We start from the raw sequence: 23,401 nt of genomic DNA, 5'->3' as shown, positions 1-23,401 counted from the left end.
GCTTGGTCATAGGTGAGTGACGGTGTCTTTCTCTGACTCCTCGCTAGCCTTCCTCCCTCCAGACATCACCCTGCCAGCTGAGGTTATCAGCTCTGTTGGCTGCTTCTCCTGCTAGAACGCAAACCCCCTGAAGCTGGGAAGCATCTCAAGTGCTTGACCCGGTACCCAGAGCAGGGCAGACACCAGGAAATACTTGCTGCAAGAGTGAATCCTGTTAGATTTGTAAGAATAGAGCACTTATTGAAGGCACAGCTAGAGCCTGGCACTCACAGCTCCTGCCTTCAGCCTCACCCCATTGCCCCTCCTGCCTGCTCAATGGTCCGGCCACATGGAAGGAAGGTGGCCCTGAGCCCCTCCATCTTCCCCACGCCTGAGACTCTGGCCACTCAGAAGAAGGGTGGCCCTGAGCCCCTCCATCTTCCCCATGCTTAGGCCTCCACACATGCTCCTCCCACTTATCCAGACCCTCCCGGGTGACGTACGACTCACCCTCCATAACCAGGTAAGAGCTGCCCCTCCACAAAAGCCTCTGCTGACACCCTTCCTGCTCTGATGCAGGCACAGGCACAGCTCTCAGGAGCTCCACAGCACTCCAGGCAGCACTTCTCCACAAGGCTCTGGTGTAACGATCCTATCTGTATCTGCCTCTTTGATTAGACTGCGTGCTCCCGGAGGGCAGGGGCTGTCATCCCCCTCTACACGCCCTGCACAGCATCCCGGAGACAGCTGCATCCTGGTTGGCAGCACCTCCTCTGAACCCCATGGTGTCCTCGCAGGTCATGTCTCCAGGATGCAGGTTCAGCAGGCAGCTGTGCAGGGAGTGAATGCCGAACCGTTCCCGGTGGAGGGTGAGCTTCATCTCAGTGCCCCAGCAGCCAGGACCACACCACGGGACCACAACCCGGCCACGGGATGGCTCTTGGGGCCTCTCTATTTTCATATTGTTTTTGTAAAGAATAAACAAAGCTTTCCTTCCTTTAAAAAGAATTTTAACAGACAAACCGCTGATTTGCTGCTTTGATCAGTGATGTCCACTAAAGGTGAGTTGATGTGGGAAAAAGAATTTGGCAGGGGCCGAAAGAAGCCAGGTTCAGAAACCCGGCCACGAGGAGAACGTGAAGATAACAAAGTCAGAACCAACAGAAAAGGCATCCCGGAATCTCGCTTCCTATTTTCAAGATTTCGTTGGAAAATGTAGCATACTCATGACTTGGGCTAATTCTAGAAGGGAACACACGATAGAACGTCACTTTCCACACTTCGTCTGGCTGAGGGAAACCCGTCCAGGTCACGTCCCTCCCAAGTAAAGCAGCGGCAGCTGCTCTCCAGACAAACAACCCCCAGGCCCCCGGACCACGGCCTGTCTCCTGATAAAGTCCATCTCCAAGAGGGAGCCACACACAGCCAGCGCAGGAACGCACGAGGGTAGCCAATGCCATCCGACGGGGAGACACACTCCCTGCCCATAGAGCAGCTCCGTGCTCCAGCTGTCAGATGAGTTCTCTGCAAGAGCAGCCTTCGACCTCACCAACAAAGGAGAACGGGAAACCAGTGTCTTCCTAAATGTCCCTTTTGCGCTGGGGTGGGTGGGGAATCTGAGGGTGTGAAACCTTGGACAATCATCTGTGAAATTTCTATATCTAAACAGGTAAGTAAGTTTTCAAGTTTATAAAACTATTTTGGCCGGGTGCGGTGGCTCATGCCTGTAATTCCAGCACTTTGGGAGACTGAGGTGGGTGGATCACGAGGTCAGGAGATCGAGACCATCCTGGCTAACACAGTGAAACCCCGTCTCTACTAAAAATACAAAAAATTAGCCGGGCGTGGTGGTGGGCGCCTGTAGTCCCAGCTACTCGGGAGGCTGAGGAGGAGATGGCATGAATCCGGGAGGCGGAGCTTGCAGTGAGCCGAGATGGCACCACTGCACTCCAGCCTGGGCAACAGAGCGAGATTCCATCTCAAAAAAACAAAAACAAAACAAAACAAAACAAAACATAAAACTGTTTTGTTCAGTCGCTGACATACATGGGGTGTTGGGGGGGACCCAGTACACAAACCTTCCCGCCGTCTGTGGGTGGGTGCGTCTCTTTGGAATCGCAGTGGTGCCTGTGTGTGTTGCTCTCAGGCAGGAAGGAGACTACTATACAAGCTGCCGGGAGACGCAGCCTGCTAAATGCCTTTAAATGAAGCAAACACACGGGTGTCTGGTAAAGAAACGCATGTTGGAGAGAATGAAACATGTAAAGATCTGCTCTTGCAATGATATGCAGTGGAAACCGAGTGCTCCCTGCTGCGGTCAGGGCCACGCGGGCTTGGCCCCAGGTGTTGCGGGGTCCAGCCTGGGTGCCCTGCCGCTGCCGGGCTGGGGGTTCACGCACCTTCCGGACCATGGGGCTCCCGTCGCTGACCAGCTGGGCCAGCATCATGGCCACGTTGTGGTCGATGGTGGTGGAGTGGTCCGTCCTCTCTGCAGAGTTGCCCACGAAGGTGCCAAGGGCGAAGACTGCTGCGCAGCGGACCTGCAAGGCAGCGGGGGGTCACAGGCATGTCCCACGCCAGGCCATGCTGCAGCCTGCCTTTCTGCCAGGGCTGTGTGCAGGTGAATCCAACCCCACAGGCGCTTGCTGAACAGCTCCCCAGCCCCAAGGCTCTCCTCGCACACCAGAGTGGCAATGGGGAAGGAGGTGGGGAGCAGCAGGGGCAGCCGCCCAGCTCCAGGGGCAGCTCAGGCTGCAGAGGCGGGAGCTGCATTGCCCCGGGAACTGAAAGACCAAACCAGGCGCCAGGGAATGTGCTGATGAACGAGGCAGGAGTTAGAGGAGGGGGCTGGGATGGGCCACAGAGCGTAGGAGGGTGGAAAGAAGGGAGGGCGCAGGCACTCCTGGTGGCAGAGGGGCGTGGGGGCCCTGGTGTGCACTGAGCACACAGGGCTCAGCCAGGGAAGCGACACTGTGCTGGCCCTGGGGTCCGGGGACCCTGGCTTAGCCCTTGCCTCTGACACCATGTGGTCCTGGGGAGAAGTCACTGTCCCTGAGTCTGCTTCCCCAGCTCTAAAAATGAGCAACACCCTGTACCCTGCACAGGTCGGTGGGAAGAGTGAAGGCAACGGTGCATGAAACTCCCAGAGTTCCAGCCCGCAGCCATTCTGTGGGCAGTGCCCTGCACCTTTCCCAGCTGCACCAGGCACAAGCCACTGGCCTGTCTCCTTGCCCATACAGTGGAGATCTAGCGGTCCCTGCCTTGCAGGCCACAGTGAGGACGCAGAGCGGCACCCGGACAGCGAGCGCGTGACCCCTGCCTCTGAGGTGCCCTCCGGGACCCCCGCTTGCAGCTGTGCCACTGTCCCTGGGAGCGCACTCTGGGCCTGGGTGCAAAATCCCCAGTGGCGTGGCTCTCTTCTCACCAAGGTCCCACTGTCCTACTCTTAGTGTGCAGCCCCTGAAGTTCCTGGACATGTGGCTGGCCACACCCGCACACGAGCAGACCTCTGCCTTACCCCTGCAGTCGGCAGCCAGGAGGACTGGGCTCTCAGCCCCTGCCTGACTCACCTCGGGAATGGGGTCGGAGAGGAGGCTGTAGAGCTTCTCATGAGCGCTGTCCCTCACGCCGCACCACCTCGCCGAGTCGAAGTTCTGCCAGATCCTGCCAAGGCAGATGGCCACCCACTGGCGCAGCAAGGGGTGCGGGTCGTTGAGCTGCTCCAGACAGATGGCAATGAGGTTTCCCTGAAGGCAGGCTTCCTGCAGAGGCGGGACCACAGACAGGTTTGCCTCTGTCTGCCAATGGCGGGCACGTGGTGGGTGCCTGCGTGGGACGACGGCAGCCACCCGTTCTTGGGAAGCCTTGATTTGCTCAATTTTCCCCATTTTAAATTCCTCTGATTCATATTCACCCTGCAAATGGCTGGTTAGATGAAGGGTCAGAGCCTCTGCTGGACACCCCCTGTCCCCCATGTGGCACCACGTTTCACAGTGGGCCCAGCTCCTCTGCAATGCCAAGGGTGAGCTCTGGGGGCTGGGGGCGGCTTGGGTGCTCACCTGCCCCGTGTTATAGCTGTTGACGATCACGGCGAGAATGAAAGCCGTCATGGTCCTGTGTTCAGCCTGGAAAACAAAAACCAGTCTCGGTTGTCTCCCCTCAGTGGAAACTCTCATTCCCAAAGTACAACAGCGTGATCCTTTCAGAATCTTCATGATATGCGTGGTGTATAATTAAAGTAACGAGAGCCAGCTTTACTCCTGGATTTTAAGTGGACTCTACAAGAAAGAACAGCCGTTTTCAAAGGCCTCAGAGCTCCAGGCTCGCCTCCCAGAGTGAACAGAGTGCTCCTTGGAAGGCCTAACACTGCAGGACGGGCACAGACCTGGTGGCTGCCTCCTCTGTCACAGGCCAGCCATGGCTGTCGGTATGAAGCACCCGGACCTCACCTCCCCAGCCTGCCCAGCACTCTGAGCACATGGTCCTGCAATCGGGCTTTGGCAGCAAAAGGCATGGAGGCAGCGCTCTGTTTCACTGGTTTCTCCTTTCTGCTCTATTGTGACTCATCTTCATTCTCTCCTTTCCTCTGTGCCTCTGCTGACCTGGAAACCTGAGTCTATCTGTAACTTTTTAGTGGTGTCTTAGTTTTTTACGCACACATCGCGTGGTCTAGTGTGTCCTACACGCCTCTTGGATTATTGCAGGGCTCCCAGCGTACCTGCGTCCTCCTCTTGTTTCACCCTCCAATTCGCCATAAGTATTCTTCATTTTTACAAAGCTATAGATGTGCCAACACGTGTGCCAACTTCTTGGCTTTTTGCTGTGTCCTGCATCTTGTTTTTCCCTCCTGGTTCCGTTTCCTCCTCGCTGACATGTGGTATTTCTAGCCATCGTCTGTGGGGTTCGCAAGGAGTAAACTGCTGGTGTCTGAACGCTGCTTACCGCACCCCTGTTCCTGAGTGGTGACTCAGCTGGGTGCGGGTGACCCGACCATGGTCGCTTTCCTCACACACCGAGGGCTCCCCTGTCCCTGGCCGAGAGCCGCTGCTGATGAGAGGTCTGCTGTTGGGGCCGGCGCTGTCTCCTCCTTTGCTAATAACGTTTGTTCTGGGGACTTTTAAGGTTTGTCTTTATGCCTTTGATATCTGCTGTTTTCATTATGATGTGTCTATGTATGAATTTGTTTCTCTTTAACCTTCTCAGGATTCATCCTGCTTTTAAAATCAGAACTCTCCTTTCTTCAAATCTGGAAAATTCGCAGCCACTATCTAATCAAAAACTGCTTCTCTACTTATTCTCCTCTCTCATTCTGAACCATGCTGGCTACATGGTGAGCGTTCCCAGCCCGGCTCTTAGCCCGGCTTTCATATCTTCTCGCTCAGCTTCACGGACAGCACTCCAGGTGGCTCCTTCACGAACCCTTTTCTTGGCTGTCTGTTCTGTGATTTAATTCATCTCCGGAGTTTTCAATAACAGTGCATGTCTTTTCTTTTTTACAGCTTCAATTTGTTTTTTCAGATCTGCTTTTGAGTTTAGAAAAATTAATCGTTTCTGAGGATGAGTAGGAAGCACTGAATGTTGTCTCATAACAGGCACAAAGCACTGAAGAAAAAACAATGGTTGATGGTTTGACAGAATCATAGCAAATTCTTTCTAGTCAGTCATTTAAGAATATTTATATTATTTATTTATTTAGTGGAGATGGGGTCTCACTCTGTTGCTCAGGCTGGAGTGCAGTTGTACAATCAATGCTCATTGCAGCCTCGACTTCCCCGGCCTCAGGCGATCCTCCCACTGCCGCCTCCTGAGTAGCTGACACCACAGGCATGTGCCACAACGCCTGACGAATTTTTTTGTATTTTTGGTAGAAACGGGGTTTCACCATGTTGCCCAGGCTGGTCTCGAACTCCCGAGCTCAAGCAGTCCACCAGCCTTGGCCTCCCAAAGCACTGGGATTACAGGTGTGAGCCACCGTACCCAGCCTCCTTTTCACTCTTTCAAACCTGGCTGTGTCCTCAAAACTTCCGCAGGCTCGTGGCTGAGGTGGGGCCGTTCATGTGAGCTTAGCTCACCCTCGCGCCCAAGTCGCCAGTGAGCATTCTTCCTCACTTCTTCATGCGGGATTTGCTTTCTTCCTTACTCTTAAGAATGGGAAGTGATGGTTTCCAAAACTGATACGAAGTATCAACTTTAACTGCCTGTGATGTTTCAATCCAACACAAAGTGCATATACTGTTTACCTTTTGGAAAATAGTCCTGTTTGTTTTGTGTTTTAAAAAATCATTTAGCTTAGAAAACCAACTAGGGGGTGAAATTACATACAAAAGTTCCTTTACACAGCCAAAGCCACCGAACACTGTGTAAACTAGCTAATATATTTTAATATTCTGGCGATGTTAAGTTATGTTAAAGAATTATTTAGGATATATCTATTTTGTTCTCATTACTAAGCTGGGAGTTAGAAATTAAAACATTATGAAACATTTATAGAATAACTATACACCCTGTTCATGGATTACTAATTTTCAAACAATTTAATACAATGAAATATACTGAAAATTTAAACTTTCAAACAACCTTCTTTCCTTCCTTTCGTCTCTCCCTTCCTTCCTGAAATGAGGTGCTTCAATATCTTGTTGCACTCCAAGACCTTCCTAGGCACCTGAACTATCATATTATAGATGTGTGAGCGCTCACTAGTCTAATGCAGTGGACAGCAGGGAGAGTGGATTTGACTATTTTGCAAAGAAGTGGCAGTGAAAAGAGACTAAAATAAAGTAAAACCACCCATGTGTCTGGGTTAACTGAGCTCTTGTTTAGAGACAGACACGAAACAACAGCTGCACTCATAGTAGTAAGCAAAGGGCCATGTCTAACATGAAGCAGTTGCTGACCCCGTGGACGTGGCCCCTCCCGTGACCCTTGACCTTTCTCCTGTAGCCCCCATCAAAAGGCCCCACCGCAGTGCAGCGTGTGGGCAGAGGCGAGTGCTGAGTCCCAAGCCCGTGGAGAGCATGCTGCCCCGTCCTTACTGGCATGTAGGGGTCCGCCAGGACCGACAGGAAGTACTTGTGGCCGTTGTCCTTCACGAGGTCCGCCTGGCATGACTGGAGAGAAAGAGACAGAGGAGAGGCAGTGAGTGCAGCGTCCCGCAGATGCCACAAGCTTCTCGTGGTGCGTGAACGAATGAGGGCAGGGACTTCTTATACTTCAATTATTTCCTCCTTTCAAACCCAGTTTTCATTTGAAAAACAGCTGCAGCTGGCGCCTGCAGACGTGCTTTCCTTGGCTAAGAAGGGGAGGGATCCCACGAACGCCCAGAGGAAAGCAGCTCCCAGACATTTTCTTTCACAACGTCCGGCCGCCTGCTGGGGAGTGCCCTGTAGCCCCTGCCTGCACCCCGCTCCTCTCCAGGGGTCCCGCTCCCTCCCTCTGCCCTCCACACTGGAGCACATCCATCCAGCACTCACTCAGAACCAGCCTGTTGGTGCAGACCCCGTCCCGCTCAAGCTTTTCTTGGGGGTTTGCTTGGACTTACAAAATGCTGAAAACCAATCGTGTGTGAGGCAGTAATTCCCAGTGATTTGTGTGCACAGTCCCACTTGAGCAGGCGCTTCCCACTGGCCCGACCCTCAGGGGCAGCCCCAAGGTGGGAGGTTTCCTGGTGCTAAAGCTGCTGTCAGGCAGGCGACCTTCCCACACTTCAGGCCATTCTGTGCCTGTCTACACATTCACAGCCACGCGGCCATGGCTCGCCTCAGTGGTGAGGACCTACTGCGTGCTGTCAGCACAATCACAGCCACGCGGCCATGGCTCGCCTCAGTGGTGAGGACCTACTGCGTGCTGTCAGCACAATCACAGCCACGCGGCCATGGCTCGCCTCAGTGGTGACGACCTACTGTGTGCTGTCAGCACAATCACAGCCACGCGGCCATGGCTCGCCTCAGTGGTGAGGACCTACTGTGTGCTGTCAGCACAATCACAGCCACGCGGCCATGGCTCGGCACAGTTGTGAGGGCCTACTGGGTGCTGAGCACTAGGTATTTGTGCCCTGCTCACAGTTCCTGAAGGAGCAGCGAGAGGCACCACAGGGTGCTTGGAAAGCGGGGGGAGGGAGGGTCTTGTACTTTTTGGAGATCTCTCTATGCTGATGACCAGACAGAACTGTCCAGGGCAGTGAGGGAAGAAGGGGAAGGGTGGGATCGAGGGAAAAGACTGTGCTGCTAGGAAATGGCAGGTCCAGGCCTGGGTTGTGGGAGTGGGAGGAGAAAGGGGCAGGGCAGGTGGGGGCAGGGTAGGCGGGGGCAGGGGCAGGGGAAGGGCAAGCAGGAGCAGGGCAGGCGGGGGCAGGGCAGACAGGGGCAGGTGGCGTTAGGCAGGAGGGGCTGCAGAGCCCAGCAGGAGCTGCAGCCGGGAAGGACATGGCAGGTGGGCTACGGGTCAGACAGGCTGGGTTGGAGCTGGGTCAGCAAGGACAGAGGACGGAGATGATGCCAGGGATGCGAGGATCCAAGTGGAGGGCTGCCCACTGAAGAGGTGGGTTGCATTTTCATCCCGGAGGGGTTACAGTGGGGCACACTGCAGCTGAGGCACTGATGACGAGACACAAGCAGGGCTGCTCCAGGGTGTGCACAGCCGAAATGCAGAACCTCACCCAAGCCAGGCTTCTAAGATGAGAAGTCGCCGCTTATCGGGTGGTGCTGAAGACCACTTTCAGAGGGCAAGGCGGGGGACAGGCCCCTAGAGGAAGGGGCTTCCAAGGGTCCTATGGGCGTCCTGGAGGAAACAGGACGGCTCTGAGGCTGGCAGTGTTACCGGAAGCCCGACCACACCAGGCTGCCTAACTTGGGGGCACTTCTGCAAGTGCTGGTTCTGGAAGGGAATAAAATGATCATGCCTTGGATATTCAGGGGTAACGATAATACTTTGGGAGGTTTTTGCCCAAAACCCGAGGAAAAGGGGCAAGATTTGAAACAAAACTAAGTTTCAAGTCCAGCTTCTCCCTCTTACTAGTCAGGGACCCAGGTAAAGTTTTAAAAATCTGTGCTCAGCCAGGCTCGGTGGCTCATGCCTATAATCCCAGCACTTTGGGAGGCTGAGGCAGGCAGGTCACGAGGTCAGGAGTTCGAGACCAGCATGGCCAATATGGTGAAACCCTGTCTCTACTAAAAAGTACAAAAATTAGCAGGGTGTGGTGGTGCGCGCCTGTAATCCCAGCTACTCGGGAGGCTGAGGCAGAAGAATCGCTGGAACCCGGGAGGCAGAAGTTGTAGTGAGCTGAGATTGCACCACTGCACTCCAGCCTGGGCGACAGAGCAAGACTACGTCTCAAAAAAAAAAAAAAAATCTGTGCTCAGGTCGTGGAATCAGAGATGAAACCACACATGTGAAAGCAGTCTGAAACTGCAGTGCAATGTACAAATCATGGATGCTGTGTTTCTTGGAGAGGGACCCACAGAGCATGGGTTTCTAGGATCAATACCTAGAAATGGATCAGTGACAGACATTGCATCGACAGAGTGAGGCGTGCGTTCTGCCAGCTCCCAGCATGCTCCTCTCCAGAGGACAAAGGCCATCCAAGGACAGAGGGCCAGAATTTTAAGAACTGGATGCCTGAGGATCAAGAAGAGAACGGCTCTCCAGTGCAGCCCTGCACGGCTGGCCCTTTCCCACTGAGGCAGGAGCGGTTTTGCAGAGGGAATCTGCTGGTTATGTAGCCCAGAAGCCCCTAACCCCGCCATTTCTCAGGGGTGCTCTTATAATGAGGTGTTTCTGCCTCACATCAATACACTGATGAGGCGGGTTATGGGCTGGGCTGCTGGAATGAGACCTGAGCACGATAGGGAGCGGGTGGTCAGGGAGCCGGGCGCCAGCCTCAGATCGCAAGCTGCTCCCCCGAGCTGAGGAGGCCAATTAAGCAGGCAGTTTTCAAGCAACAACTGGCTTTAGCTGAAGGTTTTGACAAATAAACCGAGACGCATCGACCGCTGTCCATGTAAAGACTCAGCCCAGAGGGCCAGGGCAGCAGAAAAAGCACTGGGTTCTAAGAATGAAGGCACCTTCCTTTGTTTTAACCAGAGGTTCCACAAGTCAAATTGAAGCCCACACATTCACGGTGAAGCTCCTCAAACATGTCTCACGAGAGTGTAGTGAAGCATCACTGACTCGAATCTTACTAATTCTGAATTTGAGGCACGCAAATCAGGGTGGGAGAACTCCGATGTGCCCTTGGTATCGGAGTCCGGCAACTCTGTGGTGTAGACCACCAGATGTCTGTTTAGATATGGTCAGTGTGCCGGGGGGAACCACGGGTGATGATGCCTTTTCATACCTTCATTTTCAGCGCTCGGCAGGGGTCATTTACATATCTGTTTAATACACGGATTTTCACTAACTCAAACCGCCCCCACCCTCCCCGCAGGCAGGAACCTGGGAGCTCCCACTTCGCTGGCTAAGGGGACTGGGGTGGACTCTCTCGGCTGCTGCTCACTCGCCCAAATTACAAGCACACTTAGACCAAGGGCCTCGTTAAACAGAAGAGGAAACGAGACTTGAAACCACACACGCGCAGAACGGCAGCCAGCAGGCAACACACACACCCTGCGTGGCATGGGCTCGGTGGGAAGACCCAGCAGGCGACACACACACATCCTGGGCAGCACGGGCTCGGTGGGAAGACCCAGCAGGCAACACACACACCCTGCGTGGCACGAGCTCGGTGGAAGACCCGGCAGGCGACACACACACCCTGAGTGGCACGGGCTCGGTGGGAAGTCCTGGCAGGTGACACACACACCCTGCGTGGCACGGGCTCGGTGGAAGACCCGGCAGGTGACACACACACCCTGAGTGGCACGGGCTCGGTGGAAGACCCGGCAGGTGACACACACATCCTGGGCTGAGGGGCTTGGTGGCAAGACCCAGCAGAGACTCGGGGCTCAGATGAACAGCACAGTGCCGGCAGCGCGAATCTGCCAAAGCCACCCTCTCAACAGGCTCCATCTTGCTGTGCTTGTTTTCTCCCCGATCAAGCTATGGTGGTGACATGTTAAGGCCAGAGTAGAAAGCAGGTGGAGAGGAAAGAGCATGAATATGAAATTTTTTGTCCTGAGCAAGCCCCCTTCCCTCACCACACACTGAAGCCAATTTTGTTTCTTCTGTGTCTCAGGTTTCAGGAATTTATATTTTTTTAAATGGGGAAAAGGGAGGTGTGGAAGAGAAGAAGAGCAAACACAAAGTGGGAAGATGCAAGCATGTATTCGTTGTTGCAGCAACTAAAGATGTGGTTTGCAAAAAGCAGATACGACAATGGGGCAGAGACCAGGAGCAGACCCTGGCCAAGGCCCTGCCTTCTACAAGGTGCACCCGTAAGGCCAGGGCGGGCTTTCTTCCTCTGAATATTCTGGCAAAAGATGCCATGGGAAGAGACCCTCCCTTTATTCTCCTTAACAAAGATTTTAAGGATTATTTTATGGAGAAGCAGGAACACAAGAATTACGCCCAGGCTAACAGACCACCATGCCTGACGGAGAAGGCTTAAGGAGGCAGGATGACGAGCCAAGCCCTGAGCGATTTCAGGCGAACACCCTACCACACGCGTTCTGATGTGAACACAGACAATCACAGAGATACGGGGCCATGTTTCATGTCCACTGGGTAGAAGAGTTTAGCCCTTGTTATGAGCAGGGGTGCTGGGAAGGAAAGAAGGTTTCCAACAAGAAAATGGCTCCTGAGTGAGCCTTCGGTGGTGTTACCATAACATGAGGATGCTACTGGGGAAGTCATGTGAAGGCAGATGGAGGGCTGTGCTGAGATGTTTATATGCGCAGAGTTTTCACAATGGTGGGTGCCAATAAAACTGGTAATGCCTGGGGAAATAATACCAAAGTAGGGATTTCTGTTTACCGGTCACAAGAGCTCACTGCTCTTCACAACTTCAGCAGAACATCCACTGAGCAGTGGAAGACAAGCTTTCCGCCTCAGACCTTCACCCCTGGGCACAGTGCATTCCCCACTTGCCAAATGAGGCAAGATATTTAAACGTAAATATATATATTAATATAGACATATTGATTTTCTGCAAATGGTTAATTCTAATCCTAGCACTTTGGGAGGCCGAGGCGGGCAGATCATGAGGTTAAGAGATGGAGACCATCCTGGCTAACACGGTGAAACCCTATCTCTACTAGAAACACAAAAATTAGCTGGGCGTGGTGGTGCGCGCCTGTGGTCCCAGTTACTTGGGAGGCTGAGGCAGGAAAATCGCTTCAACCCAGGAGGTGGAGGTTGCAGTGAGCTGAGATCATGTCACTGTACTCCAGCCTGGTGACAGAGCAAGACTGTCTAAAAAAAAAAAAAACCCTTTAGTTATTCTCAGGCCAGACATACCCATGTCTACGGTGGCCCTGAATGCTGTATCTGATGTCCATAGCAAAATCACTGGCATGCTTTCCATCTTTTTCAATCTTTTTCAAACCTGTCCTAAAATTTGTAGGTATCAAGGATCAAACATTAAAATGCTATAGACAGGTACAGACTGAGACGTCCTCTGCCCCTACGTGTAATCCTTATTCCACTGCCCATCCCTTCCGGGGTACCCGCTGCTCAGCCCGGGGCTGACTTGGGTCCACATGTCTATATCTCCACACGTCTGCACAACTTCCCCAGCACAGACCGAGTGCTGTCCTGCCGGGCCTGACGCACTGTCCCTGAGGCCACACTGAGTCATGGTAAGCAATGCCCTCCCGCATGTGGCACTGACAGTGAGATTCTTCACAGTCTGGTGTCAGTAACCCAGCAGTGTGACAGTGGTGACTGAGAAACATCTCTGAACAAAGAAACTCATCTTCCCCTTTCTCCTCAGCTCCTCAGACTTTGGGGCACACCGAGCTCACTTTTTTGCAGCTTCGGGAATGTGGCCGAAAGACCGAGCTCATTTTTTTGTGGCTTTGGGAATGTGGCGAGCTCCCTCTGCCTGCCGGGCCTTTGTCCTCTCCGCCTGGGGCCCTGCCCCCGGGCAACAGCCTCTGCAAAGGCTTCTCTCTCCACCCTTTGCAGGGACTTGGACTGCACTTCCCAAGCTGCTACATTTGAGTTAGCCATTTCCACCTTCCACCTTCTGGGCTAGATTTCAGCTCTGTGAGGACAAAAACATGCATTATTAGTCTTTATTAGTCCCACGAGGCAGCACGTCCTGGTTCCTATTAGTCGCTCAGTAAATATTTGATGAATGAATAAATGAACCCACGTTTGGGCTGTGGAGAAACATCACAATTCCAGATCACGTATGGCAATCACACCCAGGACCTGCTTCCCACTTGAGAGCTGCTCTGTCTGCAGTGAGCAGTGGAGGGGCTCCCTGTGCCCAGTGCTGCCAGTGGCAGGGCTGGCAAAGGAGCCCTTGGAACCACACAGAGCCCCGGGCATTTCTGGCTGGCGTAGGTGTCTGAGCTGGAGCCTTCTGGACCTGCAACGAATCCAGCCTTGACCTCAGGTCAAAACTGTGGTGCCCTTCTCATCCAAATTCTAATACTAAGAAGAGGAAATACAGTAGCGAAAGAATGCAGGACAGGAGCCAGCCACGAGCAGGGGGAAGTCAGGCTGGGGGTACCCCCCGGGCCTCCTCAGTGGTGAGGGGGCTCGCTCTCAGCTGACCAGACTCCCCATCCCCTCTCCCTTGCTCACACCCAGCAGGCTGAGCTGAGATTTGATCAGGTTCCAAGCAGCCTAACCATCAATCATGGGGTCCTGAAGTTGCCACACAGAGACAGCCTCTGTGTCGCCCTCGGCACAGCCTGCCGTGCCACCTCCACCCACCAGGGCCCCGTTGTGCCCATCCATCTTGCAAAGGGCAACCCGTCACCCCCGCCAGCACTCGGTCTAGTCTGCCTGGGTGCAGGCGAAAGAGCCTGGAACTGGGATGGCTGGGCAGACAGCCCCCTCCTGCTTCCTCTCTCTTTTGTTCATTTCATTCTTGGCAACCCAGAGGCAGCTGATACAACTGTCTCCCTCCGGCCAAACACCTCCCACCTTCCCAGGGGGCACCGACAGACCCAGTTCCCTGCAGCCTGGCCTGTCACCAATGTGCATGTCACCTAGCCTGGTCTCTTCTGGGGTGGATGGTCTCCCAGGACCGACCCAGTGCCGGGACAGGTGGCCCAGCTCATGTGGTCCGGCTTCCATGGGGGTGGGAGGAAGGGGCCTCTGCCTTCCTGGTCCGCAGTTCTCCTGGGATAGCATGAGGGTGTGTTGGAATCTGCCCGGAGTAAAACCCATTCTGAGGGCTCCACACGGAACTAGGAGGATGGCTAAAAAGAGGCCATCCTGCACAGCAGTGCTACTTTCCAAATGACGAAAGCATCACCCGGAGTCCCCTCAACGGCACCTCCTCAATGATGACAGCTTCTGTGGAAGATGCTGGCTTCACAAACGTGTCCCCTCAACAGCCCCTCCTCGCTGATGACAGCTTCTGTGGAAGACGCCAGCTTCACAAACGTGCTCCCTAGCAATGCAATCTTGTTGATTTTCTGCATATCACAACCTCTAGTTTGGAAATTCCATGGACCATCAAGGCAATTAAACTATGTTAGATGAGCAGGGGGAACGCTAGGTGACATTTTTGCCGTTCCTGGGACTCACCCAACTGTGGGCACAGGCGCGTTCCTGAGTACTGCTCAAGGGTCCCTAACTGGCAAAGCTCCCCGCAGAAAGGGTAAAACCGTTTCCACCTCGTCCACTGACAGTCAGCTGGAAGATGGTATTGCAGGAAGGTTGCTCAAGAAGGGGCAAACTGAAAGAAGGAATACTAAAAAATCCCAGAAATGCAAAACAAAACGTAATAAAATAAAACAACTCCAAGACTAAGCCTTATAAAGTAAGCCTATATAAATAACAAGAGGAAATTAAAAGAACTATATTTAGACCCTAAAAAGATAATGAAACTGCAGGAAGGAATAAGTTTAACCACAGACATAAAGCAGTTTAGGCAACAAAATCCTAGCACATCCAAGCGACTTCCTTCCAAAGAGCAGCCCATTTGGGAAAGGGTAGCAGCAGCGGCTTCACCCGGGGGAAGCCTGACCTCAGCCGGGTCAGCTCCACCTCAGCCAGAGACCCAGGCCAGCGCCACCAGGGATCTGCCATTCCAACAGCACGCACCCTCGTTATGACGGGACCAGAAGGGCACTCCCCTCTGTGGTCTTCCTCTCCAAACCCCAATCTAATCAGGACAAAAACATCGGGCATGGCCGGGAGCCGTGGCTCACGCGGTCATGAGATTGAGACCATCTTGACTAACATGGTGAAACTGCATCTCTACTAAACAAAATACAAAAAAAATTAGCCAGGCGTGGTGGCGGGCGCCTATAATCCCAGCTACTTGGGAGGCTGAGGCAGGAAAATGGTGTGAACACAGGAGGCAGAGGTTGCAGTGAGCCAAGATCGCGCCACTGCACTCCAGACTGGGTGACAGAGTGAGACTCCGTCTCAAAAAAAAAAATTGGGCAAATCACAATAGAGGGCCAGTCTACAAAATCCCTGACCAGTACCCCTGAAAGCTGTCAACGTCATCAAAAACAAGGAGAGTCTGGGAAACTGTCACGGCCAAGAGAAGCCCAAGAAGACATGAGGACTCAATGTCATGTGGGATCCTGGGACAGAAAAAGGACATTAGCAAGAAAATCTGATGAGAGTATCAACTGCAGTTAATAACAGATCAACATAAGTTCATTGATTGTTGTGACAAACATGTTGTACTAATAGAATATGTCAATAGGGAAAATTGGGTGTAGGGTACAATGAGAACTCTACTACCTTTTCAAGTTTTCTGTAAATCTAAAACTGTTCTAAAAAATAAAATTTGTTAAGATAGAAACTATAGGAACTAGAGGAACAAGCAAACAAAATCCCAGCAAAGGAGGTAAAATGCTTGCTCAGGTTCTAACTAGACTAGCACCCGCCAGGGCACTGCCTTCTGCTGTGGGACCAGCAGGGTCACGTGCTCTAGATGGCACTCTCTTGCCCCCTTGGTGAGACTGAGTCATCGCTGGATGACAGAGAAAGCTAACCTTGCACATTTTTTGAATTGAGTTTTGCGTGTATGTGTGTGAGGAAGGGGGAGTGGCGAAAAGTGGAGAAGCAGGAAGAGGAGAGGCTATCAATGCCAGCATACATGAACTGTGGTGAAATGACTTTGCAGAGAAAACAGTAGAGAATTTGAGCACGGGAAGGAGAACCGGCACAGACGTGGGGGCTGCAGAAACAAAATTCTATGACTCTCTCATCTGCCTTTTCTTCAAAGCGTGGGTTCCTTCCGGGGACCACAGCAGCCTGTTCCCAGGGGGAAGCCTCTTTGAATCTCCAAATCTGGATTTACTTCATGAATACCGTCACAGAGTGTCTTTCCAGATCCACTGACATTACGCCCTTGGAGTTCCCTGGTGGTACCGTAACCACAACTTTATCAACTATAACTCAGAAGGTCAGTCTGGACTGAGTATTAATTTTATCTATGAAAAACCCTCAATTAACTGGAACCTTGCCTACGGGAGTCCTTAATTAACTCTCTCCCTCCTTAATCTTGCTAATTAGCAGGTAGACAAATGCTAACAGCAGGCTTGAGGAACTTATTAAAACAACCACTACCACCATCCTTGCAAAGTGTGACCAGCGGAGGACAGCTGTGGCCACATCCCCTGGACTTTCTCATTGTGAAGTTCTGCTGCTCTTGAGCTCTGGTCCCACCACATGACCCTAAGGACAATTTCAAAAAAGACTCTGCCATGTTTGCTTTCTGCCCCCCCATCCCCTGCGTTTTTCTGCACTGTGTGAAAGTTGCAGATAGCATGACGCTTTGCCCAGAAATATTCCTAAAGAAAAGGACATTTGCGTCCCTGAGCACAAAGCCATGATCACACTCCAGACACGTGACAGCGACACAGTCCTCCCTCCTGACATGCAGTCCACAGTCAAATTCCTCCCGATTGTTCACAACTGTCCTCTGTGAGCCTCTGGTTTTTGATCCAGGATCCAACCAGGAACTGCACTTAGCTGATACACATCATTAGTCTTGAGAATAAATCTTACCACATTTTTGGGGGTGTTTCTTGAATTAAAAATCTAGAAGGGGGGGCGGGTATAGTGGCTCACGCCTGTAATCCCAGCACTTTGGAGGCTGAGGTGGGCAGATCACTTGAGGTCGGGAGATTGAGACCAGCCTGGCCAACATGGGAAACCTTGTCTACTAAAAATATAAAAATTAGCCGGGCATGGTGGCAGGCGTCTGTAGTCCTAGCTACTCGGGAGGCTGAGGCAGGAGAATCGCTTGAACCCGGGAGGCGGAGGTTGCAGTGAACCAAGATCGCCCCACTGTGCTCCAGCCTGGGCGACAGAGTGAGGCTCCATCTCAGAAAAAATAAAAAAATTAAATAAAATCTAGAAGGGAACAGTACAGTTCTTTGTAGACTGTCCCACAATTAGAATTTTTTTTAGCAGCTTCATTGATGTATAAGCAACATATAAATTTGAAGTACAGAATTTGAAGATTTTGGACGTACGTCTACACCCGTGAAGCTACCACCACAATCTAGGTGGGGTCTGGCCCCTCAGACGTTTTCTTCTGCCCCCGTGCCCCTACCCTCACATGCCCCAAGCAGCAGCTCATCTCCTTTCTGTGACTGCAGTTTGCATTTTCTAGAGTTTTAAATGAATGGAACCATACAGCAGGTACCCTTTTTTAACCTGGCTTCTTTCACTCAATGTGATTATTTTGAGATCAGTTCATGCCTTTTTATTGTTGAGTAGGATTTCATCGCATGGTGAGATTGCAGTTTGCTTATTCATCTGCTTGTTAATGTACATTTAGGCTAGTCCCAGTTTTTGGCCATTATAAATAAAGCTGCTAGGAACATTCATGTACAAGCCTTTGTGTGGACATGCTTCCATTTCTCTTGGGGAATACCTAGGAATGGAATGGCTGGATTGTGTGCTGAGTGTGTGCTAATCTTTACAAGAAACTGTGAAATAATTTTGCAAAATGGTAGTGCACACTCTGCACTGCCCTCAGCAGCATACGAGGGTTCCAGCTCCTCCACAGCCTTGCCGACACTTGATAGCATCGGCTTCTTAGGCATCTACTTGGTGTGCAATGGTATATGACTGTGGGTGCAGTTTGCATTTCTCTGGTGACTAATGATATTCAGCATTGTTTCATGTGCTGATTTGCCATTCGTACTTCTTTGGTGAAGTGTCTGCTCAAATCTTTTGCCCGCTTTTCTTTGTCTGCTTGTGTTTGTTTTCATATTGATTTTTGAGAGTTCTTTCTATACTCTTGCCACAAGTTTTTAACAGAAAAACGATTTGTCAATATTTTCCCAGTCTGTGTCTTTTCATTTTCTCCATGTCATCACAGGGCAGGTGTGTTTATATGTATGGGTCTGTTTCCTGACTTTCTTCCTGTTCCATTATCTGTTTGTCCTTTTGAAGCTATTTCCGATCTTGAGTACTGTGGATTTATAGTCACTCTTGGAATCAGGCAGTTATTAGTCCTTCAACTGTGTTTTTCTTTTTCAAAGTTGTTTTGCCTACTGTAGGTCCTTTGTATTTCCATGTGGATCTCAGAAGCAGAAATCAAGATAATGGACGATCTCTTCATTTATTTAGGTCTTCCTTCATTTCTTTTCACAATGGTTTGTAGTTTTGGTGTACAGATCTTGCCCACCTTTTGTCAGAATGTATCCCTAAGTATTTCTTTTTTTTTTAGTGGTATTGTAAATGTTCTCTATTTTAATTTCGACTTCGAATTGTTGATTGCTAATGTATATACATGAATTGATTTTTGTATATTGATCTTATAACCTGCAAACTTACTAAACTTTTTCTAGTAGCACTTTAAAATAGATTAAACTGGATTCTCCACATAGACAATCATGCTGTTTGAAAATACAGTTAAACCTCTTCCTTTTGAACTTGAATGCCTTTTTTTCCTTGACTCACTGTACTACCTAGAACTTCCAGTACGATGTCGAGGGATGTGACAAGAACAGATGGCTTCATCTTGCATTCAGTCTTTCACCACTGTGTGGTGTTGGCTGTAAGTTTGTGGAGATGCTGTTTGTCAGGTAGACGAAGTTCCCTTCGATTAGGAGTCTGCAGGGAGTTTTTTTTTTAAATCAGAAGTGGATCTCAGATTTTGTTAAAATACTTTGCTTGCATCTCTTGAGATGGTAATATGGTTTTCATCTTTTTTTAATATGGTAAATTACAAGGACTTTTCTCTCTTTAAAAATAATTCTTTAATAATCTGAAGAGGCATCCACTGATTTTTCAATCCTTAAACAGGTTTACATTCCTGAAATGAATCCCACTAGATCATGTTTTATTGTTTTTATATAGCACTGAATTTGCAAAAATTCTATTTAGCATTTTTGTACCTGTGTTCAAGAGAATACTGATCTGTAGTTTTCTTTTCTTGTAATGTGTGTCTAACCTTTGGTATCAGGTAATGATGGCCTCATAGAACGATATGGGAAGGTGCTTAGATGTCATCCAAATGTCTTCCTTAATGTTCAGTAAAATTCACCGGCGAAGTCATCTGGACCTGCAGTTTTCTTTGTAGTAAAAGTTTTCACTACAAATTCCACTTGTGGTGACAGGCACAGTGACTCATGCTGTAATCCCAGCACTTTGGGGGGCCAAGGTGGAAGCATCGCTGGAGCCCAGAAGTTCGAAACTAGCCTGGGCAATGTGGTGAGACCTAGTCTCTAAAAAAAAAGCATAGTGCTATTCAGATTAACGATGTCTTCCTGAGTGAGTGGTGTGTGTCATTCGAGGAATTAAAGTTACCAAATGTTCCCCCATCAAGTTGCTCATGATATTTGCTTATCATCCTTTTAATATCCCTAGAATCTTTCATGATGTCACCTCTATCATTCCTGATGCTGGAATTTGTGTCTTCTTTGTTTCCTTATCAGTCAGGGTGGTGTTTCACAGTTTTATTCATCTGTTTTAAAAAATATGTTTTGTTCAACAGATTTTGATATTTCACTGTTTTCTTTCGATTAGTCTCCAGTCTGATTTGTATCATTTCCTTTGGCCAACAGCTCTGGATTTACTCCGCTCACGCTGCCCTCTTCAGGTGGAAGCCGGGATCTCCGGTTGGAGACCATCCCTCTTTTCCAATGCATCGTCTAGCAGCTGCTACACATTCCCCTCTTAGCACTGTTCAGAGCTGGGTCCACGTACACTCAACCTATTTATTTTATATCTTAATATACATGTTTATATAATGTATTTATTTAATGCAAGTATTTATAACTATATGTACATTATATTATGTATGATATATACATACAGTAATAAATATTTTATATAAATCTTTGTTATGATTTATATCTATGTATCTTAATATTACATATTTATATGCTATTTTGCATTAAGCACATATATATAAATATAATTTTAAAATCTTATGGAATGAAATGAAAATCATTTATTTATCTAAAAGTTTCTGTTTCTAAGTGCTTAGAGACATTCCTACTATCTATTATTGATTTGAGTTTGACTCCACTGTGGCTGTAGAACGTGCCTGTAAGGCTTCAGTTCTTTATATTTGTTGAGGTTTATTTGGCCAAGGGTCTGGCCTATCCTGGCACAGGCTCTGTGCACTCCGTGGCTGCTGTGTGGCATGTTCTATAAACGTCAGGGCCCAGCTGCTGTGTGGCGTGTTCTATAAACGTCAGGGCCCAGCTGCTGGAGAGTGCTGCTCAAGTCTCCACTATTCCTACTGATTTCTCTTCTGCTTGTTCTGTCAGTTACTGAGAAAGGAGCACTGAAATCTCCAAATGTAATTATGGATTTATCTATTTCTCCTCGCAGTTCCATCAGTTTTGTTGGATGTATTTTGAAACTCTCTTATTAGGTGAATAGACATTTAGGACTGCGACGTTCTCTTGAATGATGAATGGACTTCCGTAGCATTATGAAATGTCTATCTTTATTGCTAGCAACATTCTCTGCTCCCAAACCTCCTCTGTCTGATATTAACATAGGCCCTGCAGCCTTCCTCTGCTTAGTGCCTGCATGGCAGAGCTCTTCCCGTCCTTTTACCTTTAATCTACTTGTGTCCTTATGCCAAAAGTGCATTGCTTGTAGCCATGGTATGGTTTTTTCTTGCTCTTCAACCTGCCGGCCTCTGCCTTCTCACTGCAGTGTTCAGTCTCCACACTGCAGTGATGGGCAGGATTAGGTGTCCATCTATCATCCCGCCTTTTTCTATTTGTTGCATCTACTCTTGGTTATTTTTTTCCTTCCGTGTTGTCTATATGTATGACTTCATATCATCTCTGTTGTCAGCTAATTAACCGTAATTCTTTTTAAAATTTGAGTGGCAGCTTTAGGGTTTATGGACTACTGCAGTTCATCTTCAGGCAGGTGATATGAGACCACTTCAAACAAAGTCCAAGAATCTTACAATAGTATTACTTCATTCTCTCTCCTCCCCATCTTTTTGCTACTGGTAGCATACATTTTGCTATTACAAATGTTGTACATTCTGTGGGTGCCGTGGCTTGTGCCTGTGACCCTGGCTACTCGGGAGGCTGAGGCAGGAGGATGGCTTGAGCAAGGGAGTCTGAGCTTGCAGTGAGCGGTAATCAGGCCTGGGCAACAGAATGAGACCTTGTCTCGTAAGGAAAAAAAATTAAGAGTGCAAAAGGCTTACTGAAAAAAATTCATAGTACACTGTTATTATTTTTCTTAAAACAATTATCCTTTAAAGAAGATTTAAATAAAAAGAAAAAAATCCCATATTTATCCACATAGTACTCATTTCTGCTGCTTTGAATTCCTTTGTGTAGAACCGTGTTTCCCTCTGAAGAGTATTCTCCTCAAGGCTAAAGGACTTCACGTTTCTTGTAGTGTGGATCTGCCGGGGATAAGCTTTCATCTTTTGTATGTCTTTAAAAGTCTTTATTTTGCCTGCATTTGGAAATATATTTTCAGTGGGCATAGAATTCTAGGTTGACAGTTTTCTCTCTCTCTCTCTCTCTCTCTTTGCTTTAAAGATGCTGTTCCGCTGTCTGCCTTTTCCATCTGTAGGAAATCTGTAAGAAGAAATCTGCCATCATTCTCACCTTTCCCATCTGTAGGAAATCTGTAAGAAGAAACCTGCCGTCATTCTCACCTTTGCTCCTTACTGGCTTTTTACTGGCTGCCTTTAGACTTTTGAATTTCTCACTGTTTTTCAAGTAATTTGATTGTGATATGCCTTCGTGTAGTTTTCTTGTGCTTAGGGTTTGCTAAGCTTTGTGGATCTGTAGGTTTATAATTTTCATCAAATTCAAAAAAATTTTAGCTATTGTTTCTTCAAATACTTTTTCTGCTAGCCTCCTTTATGGACCCCCAAATAGTATGTTATGTCACTTGCCGTTGTCCCACAATGGAATAATATTCTTTTAATTAAATTTTTTTTCTTTTCTTACCGTGCTTCATTTTTGTTAGTTTCTATTGCTATTTTCTTTCTTTCTTTGAGGCAGGGCCTCACTCTGTTCCCTAGGCTGGAGTGCCATGGCATAATCACGGCTCTTTGCAGCCTCGACCTCCCGGGCTCAAGTGATTCTCCCGCCTCAGCCTTCTGAATGGCTGGGACTACAGGCGTGAGCCAACATGCATGGCTGAGTTTTGTATTTTTTCATGTAGAGTCGAGGTTTCACCATGTTGCTCAGGCTGGTATTGAAATCCTGGTTACTCAAGTGATCTGTCTGCCTCAGCCTCCAAAAGTGCTGAGATTACAGACGTGAGCCCCGTGCCTAACCGTGTACTGCTTTTTCCTGCAATGCTTAACCAGCTGTTAATCCCATTAAGTATATTTCTTCCCATCATATATTGCAGTTTTCATCTCTAGAAATTCAAGTTGGGTTCTTTTTATATTCTCCGTGTCTCAATTTAACTTTTTGAATATGTGGAGCAGACTTCTAATATTTCAATGTCCTGGCCTCCTAATGATAACACCCGCAGCAGTTCTGAGCAGGTTTTAATGGGTTGATTTCCTTTTCTTCATTATGGGTCATATTTTCCTGATTCTCTCTACCCGCCTGGTAATTTCTGGCTGGTAGTGTGAAGTGCAGTGTAACCTGGCATGGGGAGTGATGCTGGGGGAGGCCCTCCGGGATCAACGTCCTGGGAGAATCCTGGAGAGACGGCTTTCTTCATGTGCCCCCCTTGGTGCTCCTTGTCCTGTGCAGTGCCATCTCTGTCAGATCAGTGTCCCCACTGTGCCCTGCTCTGTCTCATGCAAACGGCACACAATTCTCCCCAATGGCACATGGTATTCTTCCGTCTTTTCTTCCGCCCGAGCCCACCTTCTTTAAGGCCTCCCCATGAATCCCTCAGAGCTTCTGGCACAATGGGACACAGGGTGTGCCCCACA

At 49.5% G+C, this 23,401-nt stretch overlaps 1 protein-coding gene across 6 annotated transcripts in view; it reads right to left on the bottom strand.

Annotated features, from left to right (window-relative positions):
• The window catches only part of RPTOR (regulatory associated protein of MTOR complex 1), a 415,958-nt gene that overhangs the window by 80,411 nt on the left and 312,146 nt on the right, over positions 1-23,401 (bottom strand). For all 6 annotated transcript variants that reach the window (XM_024235062.3, XM_024235063.3, XM_054535892.2 and 3 more), the window contains 4 exons: positions 7,011-7,085; positions 4,038-4,103; positions 3,549-3,740; positions 2,379-2,519 (listed from right to left, as the gene is read on the bottom strand). In XM_024235062.3, the coding sequence (XP_024090830.1) occupies positions 2,379-2,519; positions 3,549-3,740; positions 4,038-4,103; positions 7,011-7,085 (474 nt within the window). The remainder of the gene's footprint in view (positions 1-2,378; positions 2,520-3,548; positions 3,741-4,037; positions 4,104-7,010; positions 7,086-23,401) is intronic.

Source organism: Pongo abelii, chromosome 19, assembly GCF_028885655.2.
Source record: "Pongo abelii isolate AG06213 chromosome 19, NHGRI_mPonAbe1-v2.0_pri, whole genome shotgun sequence".
NCBI lineage: Eukaryota > Metazoa > Chordata > Mammalia > Primates > Hominidae > Pongo > Pongo abelii.
This window is presented reverse-complemented; position numbering and strand designations above follow the sequence as displayed.